Here is a 25,265-nt window from a genome sequence, read left to right on the forward strand (position 1 = left end):
CTTGATTGAATAATGTTGCTATACTCTTTCTAGGATTTTCTTCCAAGCTGCTGATACCCATTCTGCAAGTACTGATGCTGGCATTTTACTATTTGACTAACCTCAGTTTGTTTTTTTTGTTTTTTTCTCAATTGAAACGTCAGTACTAATTAAGCAAATTTTATTCAAAATTAGCAAAATATAACCAAAACATTAATAGTCATTTTCCCCTGTGGTGGTTGGATTACAAATTCTTGTTTTTTTCTTTGTAATTTTCTTTGTTTTCTAAAATTTCTACATATGTACACAATTAAAGCTTACCCTTGTTTCAGCTGTGGATCATGATCTCACTTTATCTCATCTTCTGCTAGCTTCTCATTTGGGGAATTTGGGAGAATTCATCACTCTACCTTGTGGTGGTAGTCATGCTGCCTTAGGTGTACAAAGTCCCATCATCTGCCCCTGGTGTGACTGGGTTCTCTGCTGACCTCCAGTGGCTATGGGCTGTATGGCAGTAGATATTCGTATAAGATTTTTTTTTTTTATCCTCACCCGAGGATATTTATTTTTCCATTTTTTGTACAGATAGAGTGGGAGGGAGAGAGAGGAAGAAGAGAGAGAGAGGAACATCAACGTGAAGGGACACATCGAGTGGCTGCCACCCGCACGACCAACCAGGGCCGGGGACAAACTGCAACCGAAGTACGTGCCCTTAGCGGGAACCGAACCCGGGTCTCTCCAGACCGCAGGCCAAAGCTCTAACCACTGAGCCAAACTGGCCAGGGCGATATTCGTATAAGATTTGCTGGTCAGTGCAGAACTCCTAGCTTTTTTAGGAAAGTACTTTGTAATTGTCTTTGAATTAGGCAAGTACATGCTCCCAAATACCAGAGTTACTCCTGCCTGTCTTCTTTCCAGTGCTAACTCTAACCTTCCACATTGTAAATTGAGAAATTTTATAAAAGCTATACATAAATGAGGCATTAAGAAAAATAAAATAATTGTAGACAACAGTATCGTATTAAAAAACATCAAACTTGCTGGATTTTAATTATTTCCAATACAAAAAAGAAATGTCCATTATGTGAAGTGATAGAGATGCTAATCCTACAATGACAGTATTGCAATACTGCAATATGTTAATGTATCAAACTAACATATTGTACGCCTTAAACTTACACAGTGTTAAATGCCAAATATATTTCAATAACACGAGTTTAAAGAAAAATATACAGAAAGAATTCTTGTGCATAAACAGAACTTGGATGTACAGGCTTAACCTGAGTCTGAGTAAGCATCCAGGCTTTCTCTGTAGTATTTCCATTTAAGGTCTGATTTTGTTGTGTTTTTGTTATTTCCTCATTGAGAGGAAGGCATGGTTTGGGAATGAAAAAGTACATTGGCAGCAGCGGTCCTTACCACAAGAACCATAAGACCTATCTGTTGAAATCATTTGCCTTTTTGTACTGTCTGCCATGAATAACCGTAGCAGGGTGGGCACTACTGAGACAAGAGCGCGAGGCAGTCGCCCACTGGACCCCTGCTGGGCATTACTGAGTAGGCAGCAGAACCGGCAAGAAGAAAGAAGTCAGTGACCACGGAAGCAAAAGTACATGCTAATTTTCCAATCAGTGAGCTATTAACCCGTAATTTTAATTCCTTTGACATCTATTTTAACATTTGATCCATCCAGTTGATTAAAAAATTACTATATCCCTTAATTCATTGTTATATTGTCAAGATGTCACATTGTAATTGTCTTAAAATCATTTTAGGTCAAAGCTTGTAAAAAGTCACCTTTATGTCTGAGAGAATTGATCAATGTAATTTTAAGGTTTTTGCTTTTTAATAATTAAGAGGCACCTCATTGTGCAGCACACCTACTGCGTGCGTGATGGGGTTTGAGGATTAAGCAAGCCTCTGCTCCCCCGTAGTGCCCAAGTATTACTTAATCCTTTTCTATCCATGAGTAGAATTTTAAGGCAACCTAAAGGTTGCAGTGTTTAAGTTAGTAGACATCTTGTTATTTCTGCCAGGACTATTGCAGAAGCTTCCTTACTAGTCTCCCTTTAGACTAGTTGTCTCTACTATTAAATCTAGAAAATTAAGCTGATCAACAGAGGCTTTTTGCCATTCTGTTTGTTGTGTTTTGTTTCTGTTTTACAACTACAAGAAATGGAGGCAGGGTTAGACAATTTTCATGGCTTTTTGTGCCACCATTTTAGAATTCTACCATCATATTTTGCTTAGTTAAGAAAAACAGTTTCACCTGTTTTAGACCACTTCATTGTTCTCTCAGGTCACCGTTATTCTAAAAACTCAGTGCGTCTTTTATCATTTTCAGATATGACATAGGCATCTTAGTAACTGTATTCTTAAAAAATGAGATCAGCATACATTTTGATTTTGGGTCTTATTTTGAGATGATAAGCACAAATTTTAATGATTCAAAAAAATCTTGCCTGGCTGGAGTGGCTCGGTGAATTGAGTATTGTCCAGTGAACTGAGAGGTCCCGGTTCAATTCCTGGTTGGGACACGTGCCCGGGTTGCGAGCTCCATTCCTAGGTGGGGTATGTGGAGGGGCAGCTGATCAATGTTTCTCTCTCTCCCTTCCTTTCTCTCTCTTAAAAAAAAAAAAAAAAAAAGAATCTTTACTGCCTGAGGTTATACCCATAGGTCATAATAAAGGGATTATTTACTTTTTAGTGTATGCTGCTGAGTTTTGGGTTTTATTATATTTGCACAAAATGTGCATATTTGGGATTATAAATTATTCTTCTAGGAAAGAACCTAATAATCTATAGCCCTTGAGAGTGATTTAAATTTAATTTTCTTTTATTAAATGCTGTAAGAGAACCTCATAGTATAGAGAGATTTGAACGACTATTTTCAAAATCGGAATTTTACGCATTCTGATTATTTTCTGGAATATATCTATAATAATGTTAACTAACATTTATTTAGAGTTTACTGTGTCATGCATTTGTATTATCTCATTTCGTCCTTAAAACAATCTTATGTGGCAGAAATTATTATCCTTACTTAACAGATAAGGCATAGATAGTTGATGCAAGTTACAAGTTCACACAGCCAGTAAATAGCAAATTTGTGATTTAAACCAGGTAATATATGTCCAAAGCTTGCCTTCTTAACCAGTAAAAACTCATCATGATTAATTTTTTTCCTCCAACTGAAAAAGAATGATTGAACCAAAATGTTCTCACTAAGTAATTGTAAGATTTTGAACTGTTCGGCTAACGGGCTTACCCAGATCAAGTACAAAGGTGAAGTTAATTTTTTTTTTTTCATTCTTTTAGCTGAAATAGCCCAGAGATATAGGATAAGCAAATACCCAACCCTCAAATTGTTTCGTAATGGGATGATGATGAAGAGAGAGTACAGGGGTCAGCGATCAGTGAAAGCACTTGCAGATTACATCAGGCAACAAAAAAGTGACCCCATTCAAGAACTTCATGATTTAGTAGAAATCACCACTCTTGATGTAAGTTGTGAACTTTTGCTGGATTAAATTAACATTGCCTGTTTAATTAATATAAACAAGTTATTATGCAATCAAGAAATCTGTGCATTTTCTTATAGTTCATTGCGATGGATTTGACATACACATACTTAGCAAGTTGAATTTTTCTTCAATTATTTTCAAGGGAAATGCTAATGTTTTACTGAACCTTTGGGTAAAATGTACAGCATACAGTAAAGTTGTACTGATTTGAATTAATTAGGATCAAAGTGTAACCTGAATTATGAATAGATGTTATCGGCAGACCTACACAACCAAAATTTCCATATTTTCCTTAGTGGAGACCCTCCAAGTGTCTACTCCGATTACTTCTATATCAGCTCTTCAGTATATGTTTTAGTGCCCCCTAAAATAGCCCCACTTAATAATAAGCTTAACAAACCCTTTTCTTTGTATGCTAAGTGGTGTTTAAAAAAACAAAAACAATTGCATTTGTGCTTTAGATTGTCATTGTCAGGTTTGAGATTCTATTTTTACCCTCCTTGCAAGCTAATACGTTAACCAGTTGTAGTTTCATGGATGCTGTCAAAAGACATAAGGCTTATGGGTCAGTGACAAAGGACTTTATTGCTCACATTACAGCCATCAGTGTGAATATATTTGCATTTGCTTCTTGGACCTCCAACTCTTATGGAAGTGACACAGAGAGCCCAGTGGATGCCTGCGTATGCAGTGGGCTGTGTTACAGGAGAACTCTGGGCTCTGGGAACTCCTGTGTCAGTGCTGGTAGTAAGCCTGCTTTCTGTCCTGGAGGGAGACATTACCTCATTCCTCAGTGTGGCTGGCTGCAGACATACCCTTGAGAAATGGTCTCGGTAAAGAGTGGTCAAGGTTTCACAGTTTGTGTAGAACTACATGTGTAGCAGTGTGAGAGACCCAGGGAGGAGTCTCTACCTATAGTCAGTCACATGTTATGAATTGATGTACTACTTTAAAATATTTTAGAATTAGTCACCTGATTTAGGAAAAGATTGTCATTGATTAAATAGTAATCTATTTATTGAAATTGTAACATAAAATGCTAGAAAGAAATGTTTATAATTACATTTGACTATAGTTAAGATTGCTTTCAAGCTAATGTAATCAATCTTTAATAGTTTTGGACCAAGTATTAAAAGCCAAATGTGTATTTATAGACATACTTAATTTGGATTGAACAAGCTGGGTAAATGAAATAACATGTTTATAGAACTATATAAGTTTTTAAAATAATTATATTATTTTACAGCGCAGCAAAAGAAATATTATTGGATATTTTGAGCAGAAGGATTCAGAACACTATAGAGTTTTTCAAAGAGTAGCGAATATTTTGCACGATGATTGTGCCTTCTTTTCTGCATTTGGGTAAGTGTCTTATTTGAGAGTCAGTTTGGCTGAGATGTTAAAAGTAAAAAGTAGGGAATTCATGGATGAGTCTGACTTACAAGCAAATTATGTGTTTTTTTGATTGGTCTATGTGACCATATTAATGACCTTGATCCCCAGTTAGTGGTAACAGTCTGGATTTAAAAATAGCTTTTTAGTGCTAAAACAGCCAAACCAAACTTATAAAATACCGAGTCACAAAAGCAGGTAACTAAAATTTCCCTTTAAAAAATTCTGCCTTGTATTAAATTTTTGTTCAATAAATTAACAAAAATATATGCTTTAGTTGGTATTGCATAGTCTTATATGTAGGACAAATATATATTTAAAATAGATAATTCATACATTGCAAAACAGCCAATTCTGCTTCATTCAGGTATATTACTGTTATTATTTTTCTTAAAACGTATTAGTACTACTTCTCTCTCTCTGTTAGGGCTGTTTCAAAACCAGAAAGATATAGTGGAGATAACATAATCTACAAACCACCAGGGGTAAGTTGCTATTTTGTAGTGTGTATAATTTTAAATAATAAATACATGAATTAACTAATAAGTTTGTCATTGCAATTTTTCACACACAAAAATAGAATCTATATTTTTCCAGATCATAATTTTCATTTTAATGTTGTTTGTAGTGTTTTGACACACTGAAGTTTTATTTATTTACTTATTTTTTTGTTAATCCTCACTCGAGGATATTTTTCTTTTGATTTCTAGGTAGAGTTGAAGGGAGGCAGGGAGAGAGAGACATACACACATCAGTTGATTGTCTCCCACACAACCCCTACCAGGGCTGAGGATCAAACCTGCAACCCAGGTACATGCCCTTGACTGGGAATCGAACCTGCAACCATTCAGTCCACTGACTGACACTCTAACCACAAAGCTATACCAGCCAGGGCCACACTGAAGTTTTTAATGTTTATGGAGTCATATGAATGAGATTTTTGTTTAGAAAGTTCATTTCCTTTTCTGAGTTCAGATGAGTATTTGCCAGTATTTTTCTGCACGTGCATGTCTTTAGTAGTTTACAAGTGTGAGCTTCTCTGGATCATCAGAATCCAGTGTAGTGTCTCACAATGTAGTTTGGTTGTTAAGAGCATGCACTCTGGAATGAGACCAAGTTTAATGTCAAGTCTGCCACTTTCCTAGGTGTACAACTCTGGGAAAGTTGCTTACCTCCTCTCTGCTTCAGTTTGTCCATTAGTAAAAGTAGCCATGATAATATGATCCTGCTTTGGGGATGTTCAAGGTTAAATGAGTCAACATATATAAGGTACTAGCAACAGTGCCTGGACATAGCAAATTTACTCAATTAATGTTAGCTGTTATTTTTATCATCATTTTAGGTACTTCATAAATATTGATTTTGAGTCAATGTAGAAGTAGATACTGTAGGTAATTAATACTGTAGGTAATTAATATTAGAGATAGCCATCCATTAAATTTATGTATCTTGTATTTTTCAAGGCTTTTTCACTGGAAGTCTCCAAATTGTCTTCTGATATCTTTAACTCTAAGGGATAGCTAACTTAAATTTTTTTGATAATTCTTTTTTACAATGCCTGCCTGCCATTGGTGAAGATACTGATAAACAGTTAATTGACCCAAATCCAAGGAATTGGGTGCTTGATAATCACAAAATTATTAGCTTCTTATCATTTTACAGCCCTTTCTCAGAAGTTCCCTGTCCTTTGCTTCTTTTGTGTCCCCTGTAGGTTTCTGGGCTCATATAGACGGCTTTAAGCATGCATTTTTGGAGCACAGGTTAGATTTGTTTAATACAGTATTTTTTCTCTGTTTTTACAACAGCATTCTGCTCCAGATATGGTATACTTGGGATCTATGACAAATTTTGATGGGATTTACAATTGGATTCAAGATAAATGTGTTCCTCTTGTTCGAGAAATAACATTTGAAAATGGAGAGGTATGGGCTTTCTAATATGGGTTGTTATTTTTAATTCAGGTTTCTGAAAAAGCAAACTTTGTCTACTCATGTTACAATTTTACCACATACTTATCTGTAGTAAAAATTGTACAGTTGAACATAACGACATCAAAGCTGTTTCTGTGACACAGGCCAGTGATTCTCGCCCATGTTGTCCCAGGACGCCTCTTGCATTTCCTGCAACATCAGTAGTTCATTACAGTTTTGAAAATGCCTCAGATGATTCTGATAACCACCCTTTGTTGAAGATCCTTGTTTAGCGGATGTCCTTTAGAAGCAATGCTCTGCAGATTTTAGTTAACAATAATATAGCGTGAATATCCTTTGCCATAAAAAGGTTTTTCTGATTTGTCTCTCCTAAAAGAATGAAGTTATGAAAGCAGTTGTAGGTTGTCATGTAACTGACCTTAGTGATCCAGTGTGCCTGAGATAAAGCAAACTTACAACTCCCACAAAACAAAATACAAAATTCAGAGGTCAAGGAGCAAGCACAAAGGGCTATGTCTGTGAGATACCCTCTCTTTTCTTTACTGCATTCGAACTATATCTTTTCATTTCACTCTGCGTTTAAGATACCCAATCTAAGAATGCAATATTTAGAAAACATTATCACATAGTAAACATACCCATATAATTATCATCTAGTCAGAAGTTGGCAATTCTGTAAAGGAATCAGATCATAAATATTTTAGGCTTTGCAGTTTGTGTAGTCTCTGTTGAAACAGCTCAGCATTGCAATTGTGGCACAAAGGCAGCCTTAGACAATACATAAGTAAGTATGGTTTTGTTCCAGGGAAGCTTGCTGGCTTGTGTTCCTTCTTTGTTTATTTATCAAATGAACATCCTTGATATGTTTCTTAGTTCTCAGGGCTTCAGGTATGCTTGGCTGAATTACTTACATTTTTATTATATTTGCTCATTTAGTCCTCAGAGGCTCAGAAAGATTTAGTAACTTGTCTCAATTATTCACCTGCTTTGGCAGTTCTTGCAGGAATAGTTTCAAAAACAGAGTTTAAAGGTATAGACTGAAAAAATCTTAAACAATAAAACAAGTTCCAGCTACGCCTCCATCATTTAAACGCTGGGAAACTTCTGAACCTGGTTGTGTTGATGTCCTTCCCTTGAATCTTTTAATGCCTGCTCCACAGAGAATGTGTTGATTTGGACATGAGAAACTTAGAGGCCCAAGCAGCATGAACTACCAACTGCTGTGTTCATGTGTGTGAATTAGTTTAGCAAATAGAGTTTTTTTCTAACTTCTAATCTGCTTATTACTTTCTCTTAATAGTTGTTAGTTGATTAGACCCACCTTTTGTTGGGTCTAATAAAGTTATATGTTATATTTGTTTTTACTTTTAACTTCCTAGCTCTTAAGTTTTCTAAAAGGTGATTCCTGAGTCTCTTTTCTCAATTAGTATTTACTCAGAAACATTTGTGTCCTCATTTATTTCATCATAGGCTGATTGCACATTATTTGGTATAAAAATCCGTGAGCAAAAGAGAAGTAAAATAAGATTCTCTGTTATCAAGGGTTACCAGTCCAGTAGTTCACGTGGACAGGTAATGTAATATTAAGACATGCCCATGCCACAGAGGGCACTGGGAAAATGTTCTGGGAATTCAGAGGAGAGAATTCGTTTCACCCTTTGGCAGAAGTGGAGCAGAATCAGGGATGGTTTTCTAGAAGAAGCTTCAGTTCTGAAATAAAAGGGCTAAAAGAGAAATAGTTCTAATGAAAATAGGGGAGTAAGAGGAGGAGGCTACATTAATACTGAGTGTTGAAGGTTGGTTAAACTTTGAAATGGAAATATTAAGCAGGAAGTTGGAAATCTAGACTTGGATTCTAAACTGGAGCTGGGCATGTAGACATAGAGATAAAGGACCAGTTAGAAGTGCTGATTGAGATTGTTGGCCTGGTTGAAGTTACCAGGCTAGAGCAGAGAAGTTCAAAGGCAGAACCATGGGGGTGTAGTAACAATGTATGAGGGAAAGAAACTGTGAGCCCAAGAGATAAAGAGTGGGGAAGAGAAAACTTGAAATCAGTTTGCAGATGATCAATGTGTAATGCCAGGGGCTAGGGAGAGGAAAGATGGGGAGTGACTGCTAAAGAGTATGGGGTTCTTTCTTTTTTTTTTTTAAAGACAGGATGTGTTTTTTTCCTTTATTGATATTTAGAGAGAGAGGAAGGAGAGGGAGAGAGAAAGAGAAACATCGATGAGAGAGAACATTGATGGCTGCCTCCTGCATGCCCCCTACTGGGGATTGGGCCTACCACCTGGGCATGTGCCCTGACTGGGAATCCAGCCAGCAACCTCTTGGTGCAGGAGTTGACGCTCAATCACTGAGCCACACTGGCTGGGCTGGGGCTTCTTTTTGAAGTGATGAAAATGATGTGGAATTAGGAAGTGTTGATGGTTACAGACCTTGTAACATATAATAAAACCCATTGAATTGAACACATTGAAATGGTGCATTTTGTGATATGTGAATTATATGTCAGTTGTAAAAAGGTAAAAATGATAAGAAGCTTTATAATTTATTCTGTATATGAATCTAGTGGGCTTAAACCTGAAGCTAGGAACCAAGAGAAAACTCTTCTCCTATACGATGGGTTCCAGTTTCAGTTTTTTTAGGGTACAGGACTTGAGCTTTCTACTGAGGCAGTTTCTAAATTACAGAGAGACATGCAAAAGGATAGTTGATGGAAATAATTTTATTAGACCCTTTCTGGACTTCTCCTTATGAGTCAGAACTTAGCATTTGTCAGAAAGAATAAATGATTAAATCTGTCTACTAGTGTATCACGTTTCTCTTATATTATTTTCCAATAACAATAATAAATTTTTTAAAAACTTTATACATTTTCAAAGTGTTTTTGCGTATGTATATATACAAGGTATACAAACACACAGCATATATAGTGGTGGGTATTTATTAATGTTGAAAATTGTGTGCTGGTTGAAAACTGGCCATGTTATGGGAATCTTTATTTGCTCTGAATCAAACACTTTTCATCTTTGGGTAGGTCTCATGTTAGTTTTTGCATATGCCTTAAAATGAACATAAGTTTGCAAATCAGATTTATTTACTTCTGGTACACTCAGTTTTTCAGTGTTATCTGTGAGGACAGTTTACCCCACCTTAAAGTCTGTGGGGGAATACATGTTTACCCCCACCCTAAAATCAATGTCTTGATAAAGAACCAGCATAGTTTCTCCTTTGGTTGACTCATTTATCACATCATGGTTTCATCCAGTACTAGCTGACAGCCCAGCCCAGAGGTTGCTTTAAGGTTAGTTCCTGCAGGAGAGCAGGACATGTGGGTCCTCTGAGTGCCCTGGCACTTCACGGGGAGGGAATGAGTTCCTTCTTCCATTAAGGCTAATGTTTCTTTATATCGCTGGACTCTGTTTTTCCTGGGATGTTGCAACTGTTGTGATGCGAAATTGTTTCTTCCTAGAAAATAGCCATGAATGGAGAGACCTGATAATTCTCATTGAATCCTTCTCTATACAGGAGTTGACAGAAGAAGGACTGCCATTTCTGATACTCTTCCACATGAAAGAAGATACCGAAAGTTTAGAAATATTCCAGAATGAAGTAGCCCGACAATTAATAAGTGAAAAAGGTAGACAGATTAAGGTGTTTATTTTTTTCCTTTCTCTGTTTTCTTTCTTTCTCCCTATCCCTTTCCCTCATTACAGCCCCAGAATTTACATGTAACATGGGGGTGGGAGGCATTACTAGAGAGATAATATGAAGCAGTGGCTTTTTTTTTTTTTCCAACCATGACTGTTTTAGCTCCCTATAGTCAAGTAATCCCTAAAATCCAATAGCGTGAACAGTGGGGTCATGGGTGGACAGAATGTTAGGCACTTTCTTGTAGCACATTGATACTTGCCTGGTCTCTTTCTAATAGACAGCCCCAGACATATTGCTGAGAGAACTTACAGATTCTGATTAACATTTCTAAATGAAAGAGAATTCTGTGGACTTCCAAGACATCAAAAAAACAATTTGAGGTATCACCAATTTTCCCTTTGTAGTTAGAGAAGAATGGCAGACATAATAAACTGAAAGTATTATGTAGAGCCATACCCATATTAGTGAGTTAGTAAATATGTTGGGGGTTGACTTAGATTAAAAATCAACCAGTAGGTACTGGGATGGCATCCTTGAGGAAATGAAAATGGTCCCAGGAGAACAGTTTATATGTCAGTTTCAGGAACTTGCTCCCCAGCCCTGGGTAATCTGCAGAGTGGAGGAGTACCCATGTGAGAAAAATGAAAAATTCACTACAGCATTTGAATTCAGGGTTGAGTTCATATAATTTCTAAAAAATTAAACTCTGCCCTAAGAACTAAAATCTTACCTCTCCTCAGTGTTCTAATATTTTAGGTTTTAGATTTTGTGATCTGTATTACTCTAAAGCATTTTGGGTTTTTTTTTTATGAACTTGAAATCTTATGAGAATACAATCAAGAAAATCCTAATCTACCTCTCCCAATTCTTTTTCTTTTAAAGGTGCAATAAACTTTTTACATGCGGACTGTGACAAATTTAGACACCCTCTTCTGCACATACAGAAAACCCCAGCAGATTGCCCTGTGATAGCTATTGACAGCTTTAGGCATATGTATGTATTTGAAGACTTCAAAGATATATTGTAAGTATTAATTTTTTTTAAATTACTGATATATGTCTTAAAAATGAACTGAAAAACAATTGTTTGACAAATTTAAATAATCTTATAAAACAGTAATATTTTATTAGTTGGATGGAAAATGGTATTTTTGTTTTTGCTTTTTTTACTCTAAAGTGTGGTATAATTGATTCTGAGAATTATGATATATCCCTGTTGAAATGCCAGCAATAGGTGATCCTAATGCTTGGAAATTAATGTCTGAAAGAAAATTTGGGGCCTTTGAGAAATTAGTTCTAAATTGAATTTGGTCTTTGTCAGCACATCAAGGTAAGTAGAATATAATCCTAGGTCAGGTTAAAAGAAATTGGTAATATTGCTGCTTATGTGTGACTATCTAACAAGTATATTAGTGGTATTTAAGACCCAGAAGATGGCTATGACTAGGCATTTCTAAGGGCATAAAGCTATGAACCTTTGAAGGGACAGATAAGTTTTCTGACTATTCTCAGTTATTCGTTATATTAATAAACATAAACCTTGTAACTTCCACAGATACTAAATTTTTATCAATTTCCGAGATTGAAATACAGTGGTAAAAGTGGAGATGTTTCTTCATATATGAAAGATTTAAGCAATACTGTGGTATTAATTCAAATTAGATACTTTCTTTTAAAAAATCATTTACCCTTTTTTATGTCCAAAGATTAAAATGCACATTTAGAGGACGATTTACAGTCCTATTGCAGAATAAATTATCTTTCTCATTTCTAAATATTTCAATAGAGATATGGTTGTTTGATAGAATATTCTCAGTCCTAACATATAGGAGGCTGAGAACAGAGTCCTGCCTTGGGCAAGTCAATTAAGTTTTCCATTCTTGTTTCTTTGCACTTAAAATATGGTTGATGGTGCCCTGGCCGGATTGCTCAGTGGTTAGAGTGTCGGCCTGTGGTCCAGAAAGACCCGGGTTCGGTTTCCGCTAAGGGCGTGTACCTCGGTTGCAGTTTGTCCCTGGCCTTGGTTGGGTTGTGCGGGTGGCAACCACTTGATGTGTCTCTTTCATATCGATGTCTCTCTCTCTCTCTCTCCCCCCCTCTCTCCCTCCCTCCCTTCCACTCTATCTGAACAAAAAATGGAAAAATGTCCTCGGGTGAGGATAAAAAATATATATATGTGGTTGATGGTGCAGCCTACCCAGTGTGTTCTAACCCATAAAGTACTAACAAACAGTTGTTTTTACTTGACCTACACAAAAAAATACCATTTAGCCTAGTAGCTCATTAAATATTTATCCAGGTTTAAAGTTGACTAAAACTAGATCCCTGCCCTTAAAGAACTCCCAAGGAAGCCGAGAAAGGAGACAAGTAGGGCAACAGGCAGTTGTTTTATGATGTGATACGTGCTCTGATAGAGTTCAGCAGAGAGGTACCTGATCCAAGAGTTCTGGAGATGTTAATGCCTAAGGTAGCTCCTAAAGTTCTGTGAAGAAGTTTAACATGGAGGTGAGAAGGAATCAGGGCTTGGAGAAAGGGCACATTGGCAGAAGCAGATGAATGGATTGGGGGGAGTGGTCAAGGGAAGCAAGCAGGAGCTGGCTCATGAAAGTCCTTGTATGGTGTATTATAGGAGTTTGGCATTGTCTTTGCAGAGCCAATGAAGGGTTTTGATGAAGAGATTGTTTTTTAAAGATCATTCAGGATGCAAACTGGAGAATAATAGATTAGAGGGGGGGTCAAAGTAGAATCTAGGAGACTGTTCAGTCAGTAATCTAGGATTACTAATGATAGATAACCAGTAGATGATTCTTGAACAAATGAATTACCTAAATAAATTCTGGCAGTATCATTAAAGCTAGAGAGAAGCAGGATATTTGAGACATTTTCTAGGTAGAATAGAAAGAATTGTTATGTTGTAATTGGGGGAGAGGAGGCCAGCCCTGATGGCTAGGAATCTTACTTGGACAGCTAACTGGATTGTGTTGCCATTAACTGAGCTTGGAAACTCAGTGAAGGAGCACCTTGTGGAAAAGATAATAAGTTCCCTTTCTTGGTATATTGAATTTGAGGTGCCTGTGGGCTACAAAGAATGTCCAGTAGGGAATTTACTGGCTCTGGGATTCATCAGGGAGTTGAGATAAAGACTGGATCTTGAAACATGAGGATATAGCCGAAGTTATAGAAACACTAGATGACCTAGAACAGAGCTGAGAATTCAGGAACCCTGAATGATACCAACATTTAAAGGGAGGATAACAGAAGGAGCATGAGTGGAAGACTAAGGAGGAAGAGGAATCAAAGAAGGGAAAGAAAACTTAGAAAAGAGTTATATGGTAATTGAGGGAAGAGAACTTCTAACAGAAGGAATGGGCAACCAGAAGAAAAAGATGAAACATCTGTTAGATTTGACAAAAAACCAATAACACTGACCAAAAAACCCACTGTACTGCAAAGAATTGCAGAGTATTTGGTGAGGAAATGAAGATTTGAAATAATTCTTGCAAGAAGCTAGCCTCTAAGCAGCGGTTCTCAACCTGTGGGTCGCGACCTCTTTGGGAGTCAAACGACCCTTTCACAGGGGTTGCCTAAGATGTAACAGTAGCAAAATTATAGTTATGTGAAGTAGCAATGAAAATAATTTTATGGTTGGGGGTCACCACAACACGAGGAACTGTATTAAAGGGTCGCGGCATTAGGAAGGTTGAGAACCACTGCAAAGGGAAAGAAAAATAAGGGGATAGTTTGAGAGACACATAGGATGAAATAAAGTTTTAGCTTTTCTTTTTTCCCCCACTTAGGGTGCAAGAAATTAATTATGATTAAATTTTTGTGGGATGGGATCAAATGGAGCAAGACATTGTTGAAGAGCTAGGGGGCTGACTGATAAAGCCAGAGGAGCACAGGTGAAACGAGAAGCAAAGGGAAGGAAGTAACCTCGTTCCTTTCCCGTGGGAAAGAGAGGACAGGAAGGGGTTGTTGCGGGAATGTGGTGGTAGTGACAGCAGCAGGAGACTGCTGAGGTTCTGTTTTGATTCTTGTTTGTAACTGTGGCTAAGGAAGCCAGATCATTTGCTGTGAGTGGGGAGGTGGGGGATAAATACAGGGGCAGGATTATGCTGGATCTTAAAAGGAAGAGTAGCTGAACCCAGAAATCCATTCTAAAGATCCTAACATCCCAGCATTTATTTAAACATTGGAACCCATATAATCCCCTTAGTAAGTGTGTGGACATTGACTACTGGGCCAGATGGAAATGTGTTAGCTGGGTGGGTGTCCTCTTCCTCTCACTTCTGCGCTTGCTTCTTGAAGTCACAACCTCATGCTGAGAGAACGAGATATTTGGGAGAGAGGGTAGTTCAGTGGCTGGGTTCACTGCAGGAGCCTCCAGGTAGAGTGACTGCTTGGCATTACAGTGCTGCCTCACTCAAGGTCATTTATATGAAGTTTTATCAGCACACTTCCCTACTTCCAATAGTGGATAAATGTTGAGTTGTCTACATACCTCTTCCCTTTCACTGGAAACTTACAGCCCTACTTGTAAAGTCTCAAGTCACTGGAAGTCGACAGGATATTGACTGAAAGAGGTTAGATTTACTGATCAGTAACCCAACTACTGTATGCCAAACTTTGGCTTTTATTCCCAGGAATGTTGTGTTAAACATCCAGAGAAACCTGTGAGGAGTTCCAGCTTGGCTATCTTAAGTTTTCTCCTCCAGTTCTGAAGTCAGATTTAAAATACTTTAGTATTTCTAATTTCATTTCGGTATCTGTATTTTTGATCACATGACCAAGTCTCCCTCCTCTCCAGCCATAGTTCACTGGACCAGGACAAGCTCATTCATTGGTGGGCAGCATTACACATGTCATGGTGCAAAAATGAACTGAGCCAGTAAGATTCTCCAAAGAAATCTGGAAGTCAGAAATGTTCCTCTCCCTTCCTGCAAATAATTAGTCCTATCAGTAGGGAGGGAGATAAGAGAAGTGACTATATTTGAAGCTCTTTGAAACAAATTACTTCTTTAATTTCTCCCTTAGGTGTCTGATTGCCCCTTCTAGGCACTGTTCCCACTAATATTTTTTTAATTGGAGGAAGGCACATGCTGTGTGAACTACAAACTGAGCCTATGTGAATAGACGTTAGTGTTAAAAATCAAATAAAACATGCAGCAAAGTGAATCTGACACATCTAATGGCTTTTATAATTGTTACTGTGCTACATGGTAATTAAGGCTTAAATGATAAGCAGTTTCCATAAATTACTATAATTACTATTACTTTTACTTAGTACCTCAGCATCTCTGGGGTCATATGGAGGAAGTACAGTTGTGGTAAGGAGAGAGAACGCAGATTTATGGTGCAGTCTCCTCCCATGTCAGAGGTAGGCATTGGCAGTGGGGGTGGAGGAGGGGTAGTTACTACCAGTATTCTTTTTGCCTCTTTCTTTCTGGAGAAACTGAACCATATGACTGATTAGTGCCAGGGCTAGGATTCATGTCAAGCGAATATTGAACCCCTGAGTCCCAAACTCATGACAGTTAATCCCAAAGCAGTTACATTTTCAGTGCATATAAAAAGCAGTATAGGTATGAATGTGAAAGATGTTTGAAGAGACAGAACTTACTAGTACCTGAAGCTAAGTCACAGATTGGTTTCTTGCCAAATGTGAAGGAATAGATTGTGTGTGGAGATGGGAAAAGAATGGAGGGTAATTTCAGAACCTGAGAGCACCTAGGGACAGGTCTAGGAAATGCTCCACAGCTCAAGGGAAGAGAGTAAATGATAGGGTAGGGCTAAGACTGTTGAAGGACTTTGAAGAGAAACTTACCTTCTAAGAAACTGTGGCCTTGAATACCTACCATCTGCACCTTTGCCCAAGAGTTCTCAGCTGCCCTGGACCTGTGATGGGGGAACAGCAGCAAGCAGGACAGGCTTCAAGTTCCTCCTGGGAAATGTCACAGGCTAAAGCTAATGAGAGCTCTAACTCTGGACTCGAAGCGATTTATTCCAAATCATTGAATCACTGAGAATTTGATCATAATTCCTGAAACTGCTCAGTTTGGGAAAGTTGGCAGCAGTTAACTGGCTGCATTAGTGGCAGGTTGGGGGGTGGTTGCAGTGCGGAGATGAGTAGGGCAGGGCAAACAGAGGGCTAGGAGGCAGGTTTCTCGTTAATTAGTCTGCCTCCTTGATCTTGGAGGGAGCAAACCAGGAATTGCATGGAATGATAAAGAACTTGGAGGGAGAAGTAGAAAATAATTTTTAATCAGATCTTCATTAAGGTCCCTTTTAACTCTGAGAGTCTGGTTTTGTTCCTCATTATAGGGGATCCTTTATTTTTTACCCAAATGAGGCTTTTCTTCAGTGGGAAAAAAATCGCATACTGAGAAAACTTCTTAAAAGGCAAATTTTATTTAATTAGTTTTTGTTACCTCTTGCTATTACCAACTGCTTTGTGATAGCATTAGATGTTCAGTAAATGCTTCGATTAATTTGCTTTTAGTTTAATCTTCTTATTATAAGTTTAAGTGTTTGACTACTTTGAATGGCCCATCTGGAAAGTATCCTAATATTTACCAACCATACATATGCCCTGTTGTTCCCCACCTGTCCAATCCATCTCTACAGTTTTGATTTTCTGAATGTCTTTCTTCTTAGCTACTACACAATATAGTGATCTGAGTCCTTAAACACCATTTTTATTCTCAAGTAATGTACTTACATACAACTGACACTGATTACCTACTTAAAAGTACTATATATTTTACAAATCATACTAGTATATTTTACCTTATTTGGTCCTTCCAACAAAAGACATCAAGCGTTGACAGAGCCAGGAACTGTACCAGTCCTACTTTGCACTTTATATGTGTTCTCAGTTAATGTAAACCTTATAAAATAGGTATTACTTCCACTTTTACCATAAAAGAGTTAAGTTCCAAGAAGTCACTAAAGGCAATAGAACTTAGCGTTTAGGTGCTCAGACTCTAAATTCAGACTGCTTAGATTTGAATCCCGTTCTGTTACCTACTAGTTTTATTACCCTGAACAGTTTCTTACCATTCCTATGCCTCATTTCCCTCATCTGTAAAATAGGAATCACAATAGTGTCTAATTCTTAGAACAGTGTCTGATACATGGTAAGTGCTATTATAAGGCTAGCTATGGTTATATGCAATAATATATTTGGATACAAATCAAAGTCTATATAAAAATAATATAATTAAGTCAAATAAAGCAGTTCTTATTTTACATAATAGAAAACTGAAGCTCCAAGAGGTTAAGTAAATTAAATGGCAAAAACCATGTTTTTACACCATAATACATGAAATCAATTTGTACTACATTATTGTATAACTTGAGTTAAATGTAGTATACATTAGGAAATTGAATCCAGAAATATATAATAAAAGAATAATATATTACAACCAAGTGGGCTTATCCCAAGCATGCAAGGCTGGTTCAACATTCAAAAAGTAATCAATATAATTTAGCATTTTATTAGTGAATAAGCAGAAAAACTACTGGTTACTTTAATACATGCAGAAACATTTGACAAAATTCTACATCCATTCATGACAAAAATGTATAACAAACTAGGAACTAGGAATATATGGATGCTTCCTCAATCTGATGAAGAATATTTATAAAGAACTTAGAGCTAATATCATATTTATTTACAATACTTTCCCCTTAAGATCAGGAACCAGGCAAAGATTAGGTCTACCGTGTGTGTGTGTTGCATATCATTTGTTCTTTTATCTCTCTGATTATAAGAAATTTATGTTCTTACCCTGGTAAACATATATGCACCAAATACAGGAGCACCAAAATATATTAAAAACTTCTGGAGGACTTCAAGGGAAAGATCAATAGCAACACAATCATAGTGGGTGACTTTAACATGCCACTGACACCACTGGATAGATCTTCTAGACAAAAAATTAACAAGGACATAGAGTCTTTATTTATTTATTTATTTATTTATTTATTTATTTAACTTATTTTTATACCCACCTGATCACTTTTTGTTCAGATAGAGTGGGAGGCAGAAAAGGAAGAGAGAGACAGAGAGAGAAACATCGATGTGAAAAGGACACATCGAGTGGCTGCCTTCCGCATAACCCAACCAGGGCTGGGGACAAACTGCAACTGAGGTACAAGCCCTTAGCGGCAACCAAACCCAGGTCTCTCTGGACTGCAGGCCAACGCTCTACCCGCTGAGCCAAACTGGCCAGGGCAGGACATAGAGTCTTTACAAGACAAACTAGATCAGTTGGACTTAATTGATATTTACAGAACATTTCACTCCAAAGCTGCAGAATATACATTCTTCTCAAGTGCACATGGGTCATTTTCAAAGATAGACCACATGTTAGGACACAAAGCAAGTCTCTACGAATTCAAGAAAATTGAAATCATATCAAGCATCTTCTCAGATCACAGTGGCATGAAACTAGAACTCAATTACAATAAAAACACAAAAACATTCAAACACTTGGAGACTAAAAAGCATGTTATTAAACAACGAATGGGTTACTAACAACATCAAGGAAGAAATTAAAAACTTCCTGGAAACCAATGAAAACGAACACACAACAACACAAAATCTATGGGACACAGCAAAAGCAGTCCTGAGAGGAAAGTTCATAGCACTATGAACTCAATAAAACAAGAAAAATTCCTAATTGACTTTCTAACCCTACACTTAAAGAACTAGAAAAGTAAGCAAAAAGAAAAACCCAGAGCTAGTAGGAGGAAGGAAATAGTAAAGGTCAGAGCAGAAATAAATGACAGAGACTAAAAAAACAATTCAAAAGATCAATGAATCAAAAAGCTGGTTCTTTGAAAAGATAAACAAGATCGAAGGACCTTTAGCCAGACTCACCAAGAAACAAAAAGAGAAACCAAATAAACAAAATCAGAAATGAAAGAGGAGAAGTAACAGCTGACACCACAGAAATACAAAAGATCATCGAAACATACTATGAACAATTATATGCCAACAAATTGGACAATCTAGGAGAAATGGACAAATTTCTAGAAACACACAGCCTCCCAAAACTGAACCAGGAAGAAATAGAAAACTTGAACAGACCAATAACAACAAAGGAAATTGAAGATGTAATCAAGAAACTCCCAGCAAACAAAAGCCCAGGCCCAGACGGCTTCACGGGGGAGTTTTACTGAACATTCAAAGAAGATCTAATACCCATTCTCCTCAAACTATTCCAAAACGTCCAAGAAGATGGAAGACTTCCAAACTCATTTTATGAGGCCAGCATAATCCTAATTCAAAAACCAGATAGCGACACTACAAAGAAAGAAAACTACAGGCCAATATCCTTGATGAACACAGATGCCAAAATCCTTAATAAAATATTAGCAAATTGGAATCCAGCAATACATCAAAAAAATTATTCATCATGACCAGGTGGGTTTCATTCCAGGCATGCAAGGATGGTACAATATTCACAAATCAATAAATGTGATACACCACATAAACAAAAGGAAAGATAAAAACCATATGATCATAACAATAGATGCTGAAAAAGCATTCAGCAAAATCCAGCACCCATTTTTTATAAAAACGCTCAGCAATGTGGGAATAGAGCGTACACAATACACAAGAATAAACTCAAAATGGATAAAAGACTTAACTGTAACTCGTAAATCCATAAAAATTCTAGAAGAAAATGTAGGCAACAAAATCTCAGACATCATACGCAGCAGAATTTTCACTGATACAACACCTAAGGCAACAGAAACAAAGGAAAAAATGAACATATGGAACTACATCAAACTAAAAAGCTTCTGCTCAGCAAAGTAAACAACCATCAAAACGGAAAGGGATCTCACTATATGGGAGACCATAATAATCACCAATGATGCATCAGATAAGGTGTTAATTTCCAAAATATATAGATTGCTCATACAACTCAACAAAAGGAAGACAAAGAACCCAATTGAAAAATGGGCAGAGGACCTAAAGAGACACCTCTCCAAACAGGATACACAGATGGCCACGAGACATATGAAGAAATGTTCAGCATCACCAATCATCAGAGAGATGCAAATTAAAACAACAATGAGGTATCACCTCACATCTGTCATAATGGCTGCCATCAACAAATCATCAAACGAGTGTTGGCAAGGGTGTGGAGAAAAGGGGACTGTAGTACACTGCTGGTGGGAATGCAGACTGGTGCAGCCACTGTGGAAAACATTATGGTGTTACCTCAAAAAGTTAAAAATTGAACTGCCATTTGACCCAGTGATCCCACTTCTAGGAATATACCCTAAGAAACCTGAAACACCAATCAGAAAGAATATATGTGCTCCTATGTTCATAGCAGCACTATTTACAATAGCTAAGATCTGAAAACAACCCAAGTGCCCATCAGTAGATGAGTGGATTAAAAAGCTGTAGTAGCCCTGGCCAATTTGGCTCATGGGTTAGAGCGTCAGCCTGCGTTCCAGAGAGACCCAGGTTCGGTTCCCGCTAAGGGCATGTACCTCGGTTGCAGTTTGTCCCTGGCACTGGTTGGGTTGTGTGGGTGGCAGCCACTCAATGTATCCTCCCTTTTACGTCAATGTTTCTCTCTCTCTCTCTCTGTCTCTCTCTCTCTCTTCCTCTCTCTCCCTCCCACTCTATCTGAAAAAAAAAAAAAAAAAATATCCTCGGGTGAGGATATAAAAAAAAAAATGCTGTAGTTCATGTACACAATGGAGTACTATGTAACTAAGAAAGAAAGATCTCTTATCCTTTTAGATGGCGTGGAAGGACCTGGAGAGTATTATGCTAAGCAAACAAGCCAAGCAGAGAAAGACAAATATCACATGATCTCACTTATTTGTGGAATATAATAAACTAAACAAACTGCTGAACAAAATTAACCCAGAGACATAGAGGTGGGGTACAGACTGACAAGCCTCAGAAGAGGGGGAATTAATGGGGGGAGAGATAAACCACAGAACTTACATGCATGTATGCATGACCAATGAACATGAACAACAATGGGGATGGGGTAGTGGGGGAGAGGAGGAAGGTGTCAATGGGGGGAAAATGAGGAACATCTGTAACAAAAACAAATTAATAAATAAAAAAAAGAAATTTATGTTCTTTGTAGGTAATTCTGAACATTAATAAAGTACCAAAGTATAAATTAAAAATCACCTATAAATCCAAAAACTGGAGAGCTGCACATATATGTATGTATGATAAAATTGAGGCCATGCTATTTTATGAATTTCCTTTTTAACTTTTCCACACATTATAATCATCTTCATTATAGCATTAAACATGCTATTAATATTTTTCTTATTATTTTTAATGGCTAGCTAGTTTGCCTTTGAGTGGATTGTTTGATAATTTATTTAACCCCTGTTATTTGAATCCAGGTTTTTCCCATGAAAAAATAACACTGCTACTAATGGGACTTTACCAGACTCACCCTCCTTAAAATTCTCATAGTGTTTGGTGCTATAGAACACATGTGCTTGAATTCCATAACACCATTATGGTTTTCTTTCTTTCTCTTTTTTTAGCTCTTTCATTGTCTTTCATTGATTGTGCTTTTTGTCTTTGATCCCTTGTATAAATAATAATCATAGTGCTGTGCTGTCCAACGGGATAGCTACTAACCATATATGAATTCTTAAGTTTCAATTAATTGAAATGATATAAAATTTAACAGTTTCTTAGGCACTCTAACCCATTTCAAGTGCCCAGTGACCTCACGTGGGCAGTGGCTACTGTATTTGACAGCACAGATACACACCATTTTCCATCTGTACAGAAAGTCCTGTTGGACAGTTCTATTGCAAGGGACAGAAACTCAGTCCATGGAGCTCAAAAACAAAGGTTTGTGCTAAAGTCCTATAGGAAAATGATAAGGAGCAGAATTGCATGAGGTTCATCTGGGCTGTACCCTGGAGATTGTTAGGGCAGCTTCTCTCTCCTGATTTTATAACTTAATAAAATCATCTATGTTCCTTTTATCTCTTAGTCCAAATTCTTCAATTATCTGATGGGGTCAATCCACATAGATTGGTTCTCTCTCAACCCCACGTTATATGTCCCCCCTTTTTTCCAGCTTTATTTAGGTATAGACAAAAATTGCATATATTTAAGGTATACAACATGATATTTTGATGTATATCTACATGGTAAAATAATTACCACAGTCAAGCTAAATAATATAGCCGTTACCTCACATAGTTAACCCCTACCCCTCCGTTTTTTGTTGAGAACAATTAAGTCTATTCTCTTAGTAAATTTCAAGTACACAATACAGTATGAATAACTATAGTCACTATGCTGTACATTTTTCCCACCCCCCAGTCTCTGGTAACCACCAGTCTACCCTGTGTTTCTATGAGACCATGCAGTATTTGTCTTTCTGTGCCTGGTTTATTTCACTTAGCATAATGTCCTCAAGGTTTATCTGTTTTGTCACAACTGACAGGATTTCCTTCTTTGTTAAGGCTGAATAACTGTGTGTATGTGTGTATATTCATCTATTGATGAACACTTGGATTGTTTCTCTATCTTGACTATTGTGAATAATGCTGCAGTGAAATGGAAGTGCAGAGATCTCTTCAAGATACTGTTTTCATTTCCTTTGGTCTGTACCCAGAAGTGGAATTGCTGGGTCATATGGTAGTTGTGTTTTTAATTTTTGAGGAATCTCCATACTGATTTTCATATGGTAATACCAGTTTGCATTCTCAGGAACAGTGTTCAAGGGTTCCTTTTTTTCCACGTCCTTGTCAAGACTTGTTATCTTTTGTCCTTTTGATAATTGCCATTCTAACAGGTGTTAGGTGATAGCTCCCAGATGCTTAGTGATGTTGAGCACCTTTTCATGTAACTGCTAGCCATTTATATGTCTTCTTTAGAGAAATGTCTATTTAGGCCCTTTGTCTATGTTAAAGTCAGGTTGTTTTTTTTGCTATTGAGTTATTTTAGTTCCTTATATGTTTTGATATTAATCCCTTATCAGATATATGGTTTGCAAATATTTTTGTTCCATTCTGTAGGCTGTTTCTTCACTCTATTGTTTTCTTTGCTGTTGCAGAAGGTTTTTAGTTTGATACAATTGCATTTGTTTTTGTTGCCTATGCTTTTTAGGGTTATATCTAAAAAAAAAAAAAAAATCATTGCCCAGATCAATGTCAAGAAGCTTTTCCCCTCTTTTTTCTTCTAGGAGTTTTAGAGTTTCAGGTGTCACATTTAAGTGTTTAATCCATTTTAGTTGCTTTTGTATGTGGTATGAGATAAGGATCCAATTTTATTTTGTGTGTGAATATCCAGTTTTTATGGTAGCATTTATTTGAAAGACTGTCCTTTCCCCCTTTGTGTCTTCTTGGCACCTTTGTCAAAGATTAGTTGACTGCGAATGTGTGGATTTATTCCTGGGCAGTCTATTTTGTTACATTGGTCTACATGTCTTTTTTTTATACCAGTACCAAACTGTTTTGAATACAATAGCTTTGTCATATATTTTGAAACCAGGCACTATGGTGCTTCCATCTTTTTTCTTCCTGCCCAAGATTGCTTTGGCTTCTGATGTCTTTTGTGATTCCATATGAATTTCAGGTTTGTTTTTCTATTTCTGTAAAATAATGTCATTGGAATTTTGATGGAGACTGCATTGAATCTGTAGCTTGCTTTAGGTAGTATGAACATTTTAACAATATTAATTCTTCTAATCCATGAGTACAGGATATCTTTTCATTTATCTGTGTCTTTTTCATCAGTGTTTTATACTTTTCAGTGTACAGATATTTTACCTTCTTGGCTAAACTTATTCCTAAGTATGTTAGTGTTTTCTATAAAGATGTCCAGGATCATCAGTTCTATTTAGTATGATAGTGAAGTCCTATGAGTATAAGTAAAAAATGTTCAAGAGCCTATGAGGAGAGCGCAATGCAGCAGAGCCATCACTGGACGATCAAGGGGAAAGCAAGGCCTGAGCCTGCATCTAGTTCTGGTCAAGATGGCAACATAGGTAAACATGGAACTTGAATTCTTCCACAATCACATCAAAATTGTAACTAAACTACAGGACAACTATCAGTCAGAACTGCCTGAAATCTAGCTGAACAGAAGTCCTATGACTAAGGATATAAAGAAGCCACTTTGAGACTGATGGGGGGCAGAGATGAGAATGGCCTGGTCCCACACCCATGTGTGGCAGGTAACAGTTGGGAGGAATATCTGGGCTGTGGAGGTGCCCCCTGAGGAGTGAAGGATCCCAGGCCCCCCCAGCCCAGGGTTCCAGAAAAGTCCCTATAACTTCTGGCTGTAAAGACTAGCAGAGATTGTGGCTGCTGGATATTCTGCTCACAGACTTCCTCAGACTCACTCTGAGCTCTAGCACTGGGGTAGCAGCTCAAAGGTGTCCAGGGACATAGGGGAAGAATGGAATTGTCTGGTATCAGGGTGAGGGCCGGAGGGACAGCCTTCTCCCAGACAATTGGGGGCAGAAGCCATTGTTCCTCTTCTGAGCCCTCCCCACACAGAGCCAGCAGGTGGCACCATATCTGAGACTCCATCAACTTGGCTCACACCATTCATCCTGCTCTGGTGATTCCCTGAGACCCTACCCTGCCCAATTTCCAGGCCTACCCAAACTGTTTCCAGTGGCTTTTCCATACAAACAGCCTGTCTTGGCTCATGGTGCAGGCTTTCCTAAAAATCAAACAGGCAGCATTTGGCCTTGTCATGCCTCATACCTCACACTAAGTGGCCCCTGACCCCAGGCCCAGCACTAGTGGCAGCTGG

The 25,265-nt window shown here is 37.5% G+C and overlaps 1 protein-coding gene across 8 annotated transcripts in view; it reads left to right on the forward strand.

The window, feature by feature from the left end:
- Positions 1 to 25,265, forward strand: part of ERP44 (endoplasmic reticulum protein 44) — a 92,929-nt gene that overhangs the window by 48,550 nt on the left and 19,114 nt on the right. For all 8 annotated transcript variants that reach the window (XM_036260547.1, XM_036260542.1, XM_036260541.1 and 5 more), the window contains 6 exons: positions 3,298 to 3,482; positions 4,750 to 4,865; positions 5,323 to 5,380; positions 6,701 to 6,817; positions 10,355 to 10,466; positions 11,363 to 11,504. In XM_036260547.1, coding sequence (XP_036116440.1) covers positions 3,298 to 3,482; positions 4,750 to 4,865; positions 5,323 to 5,380; positions 6,701 to 6,817; positions 10,355 to 10,466; positions 11,363 to 11,504 — 730 coding nt within the window. The remainder of the gene's footprint in view (positions 1 to 3,297; positions 3,483 to 4,749; positions 4,866 to 5,322; positions 5,381 to 6,700; positions 6,818 to 10,354; positions 10,467 to 11,362; positions 11,505 to 25,265) is intronic.

The sequence above is a fragment of the Molossus molossus genome, unplaced genomic scaffold (assembly GCF_014108415.1).
Source record: "Molossus molossus isolate mMolMol1 unplaced genomic scaffold, mMolMol1.p scaffold_m16_p_14, whole genome shotgun sequence".
Lineage (NCBI taxonomy): Eukaryota > Metazoa > Chordata > Mammalia > Chiroptera > Molossidae > Molossus > Molossus molossus.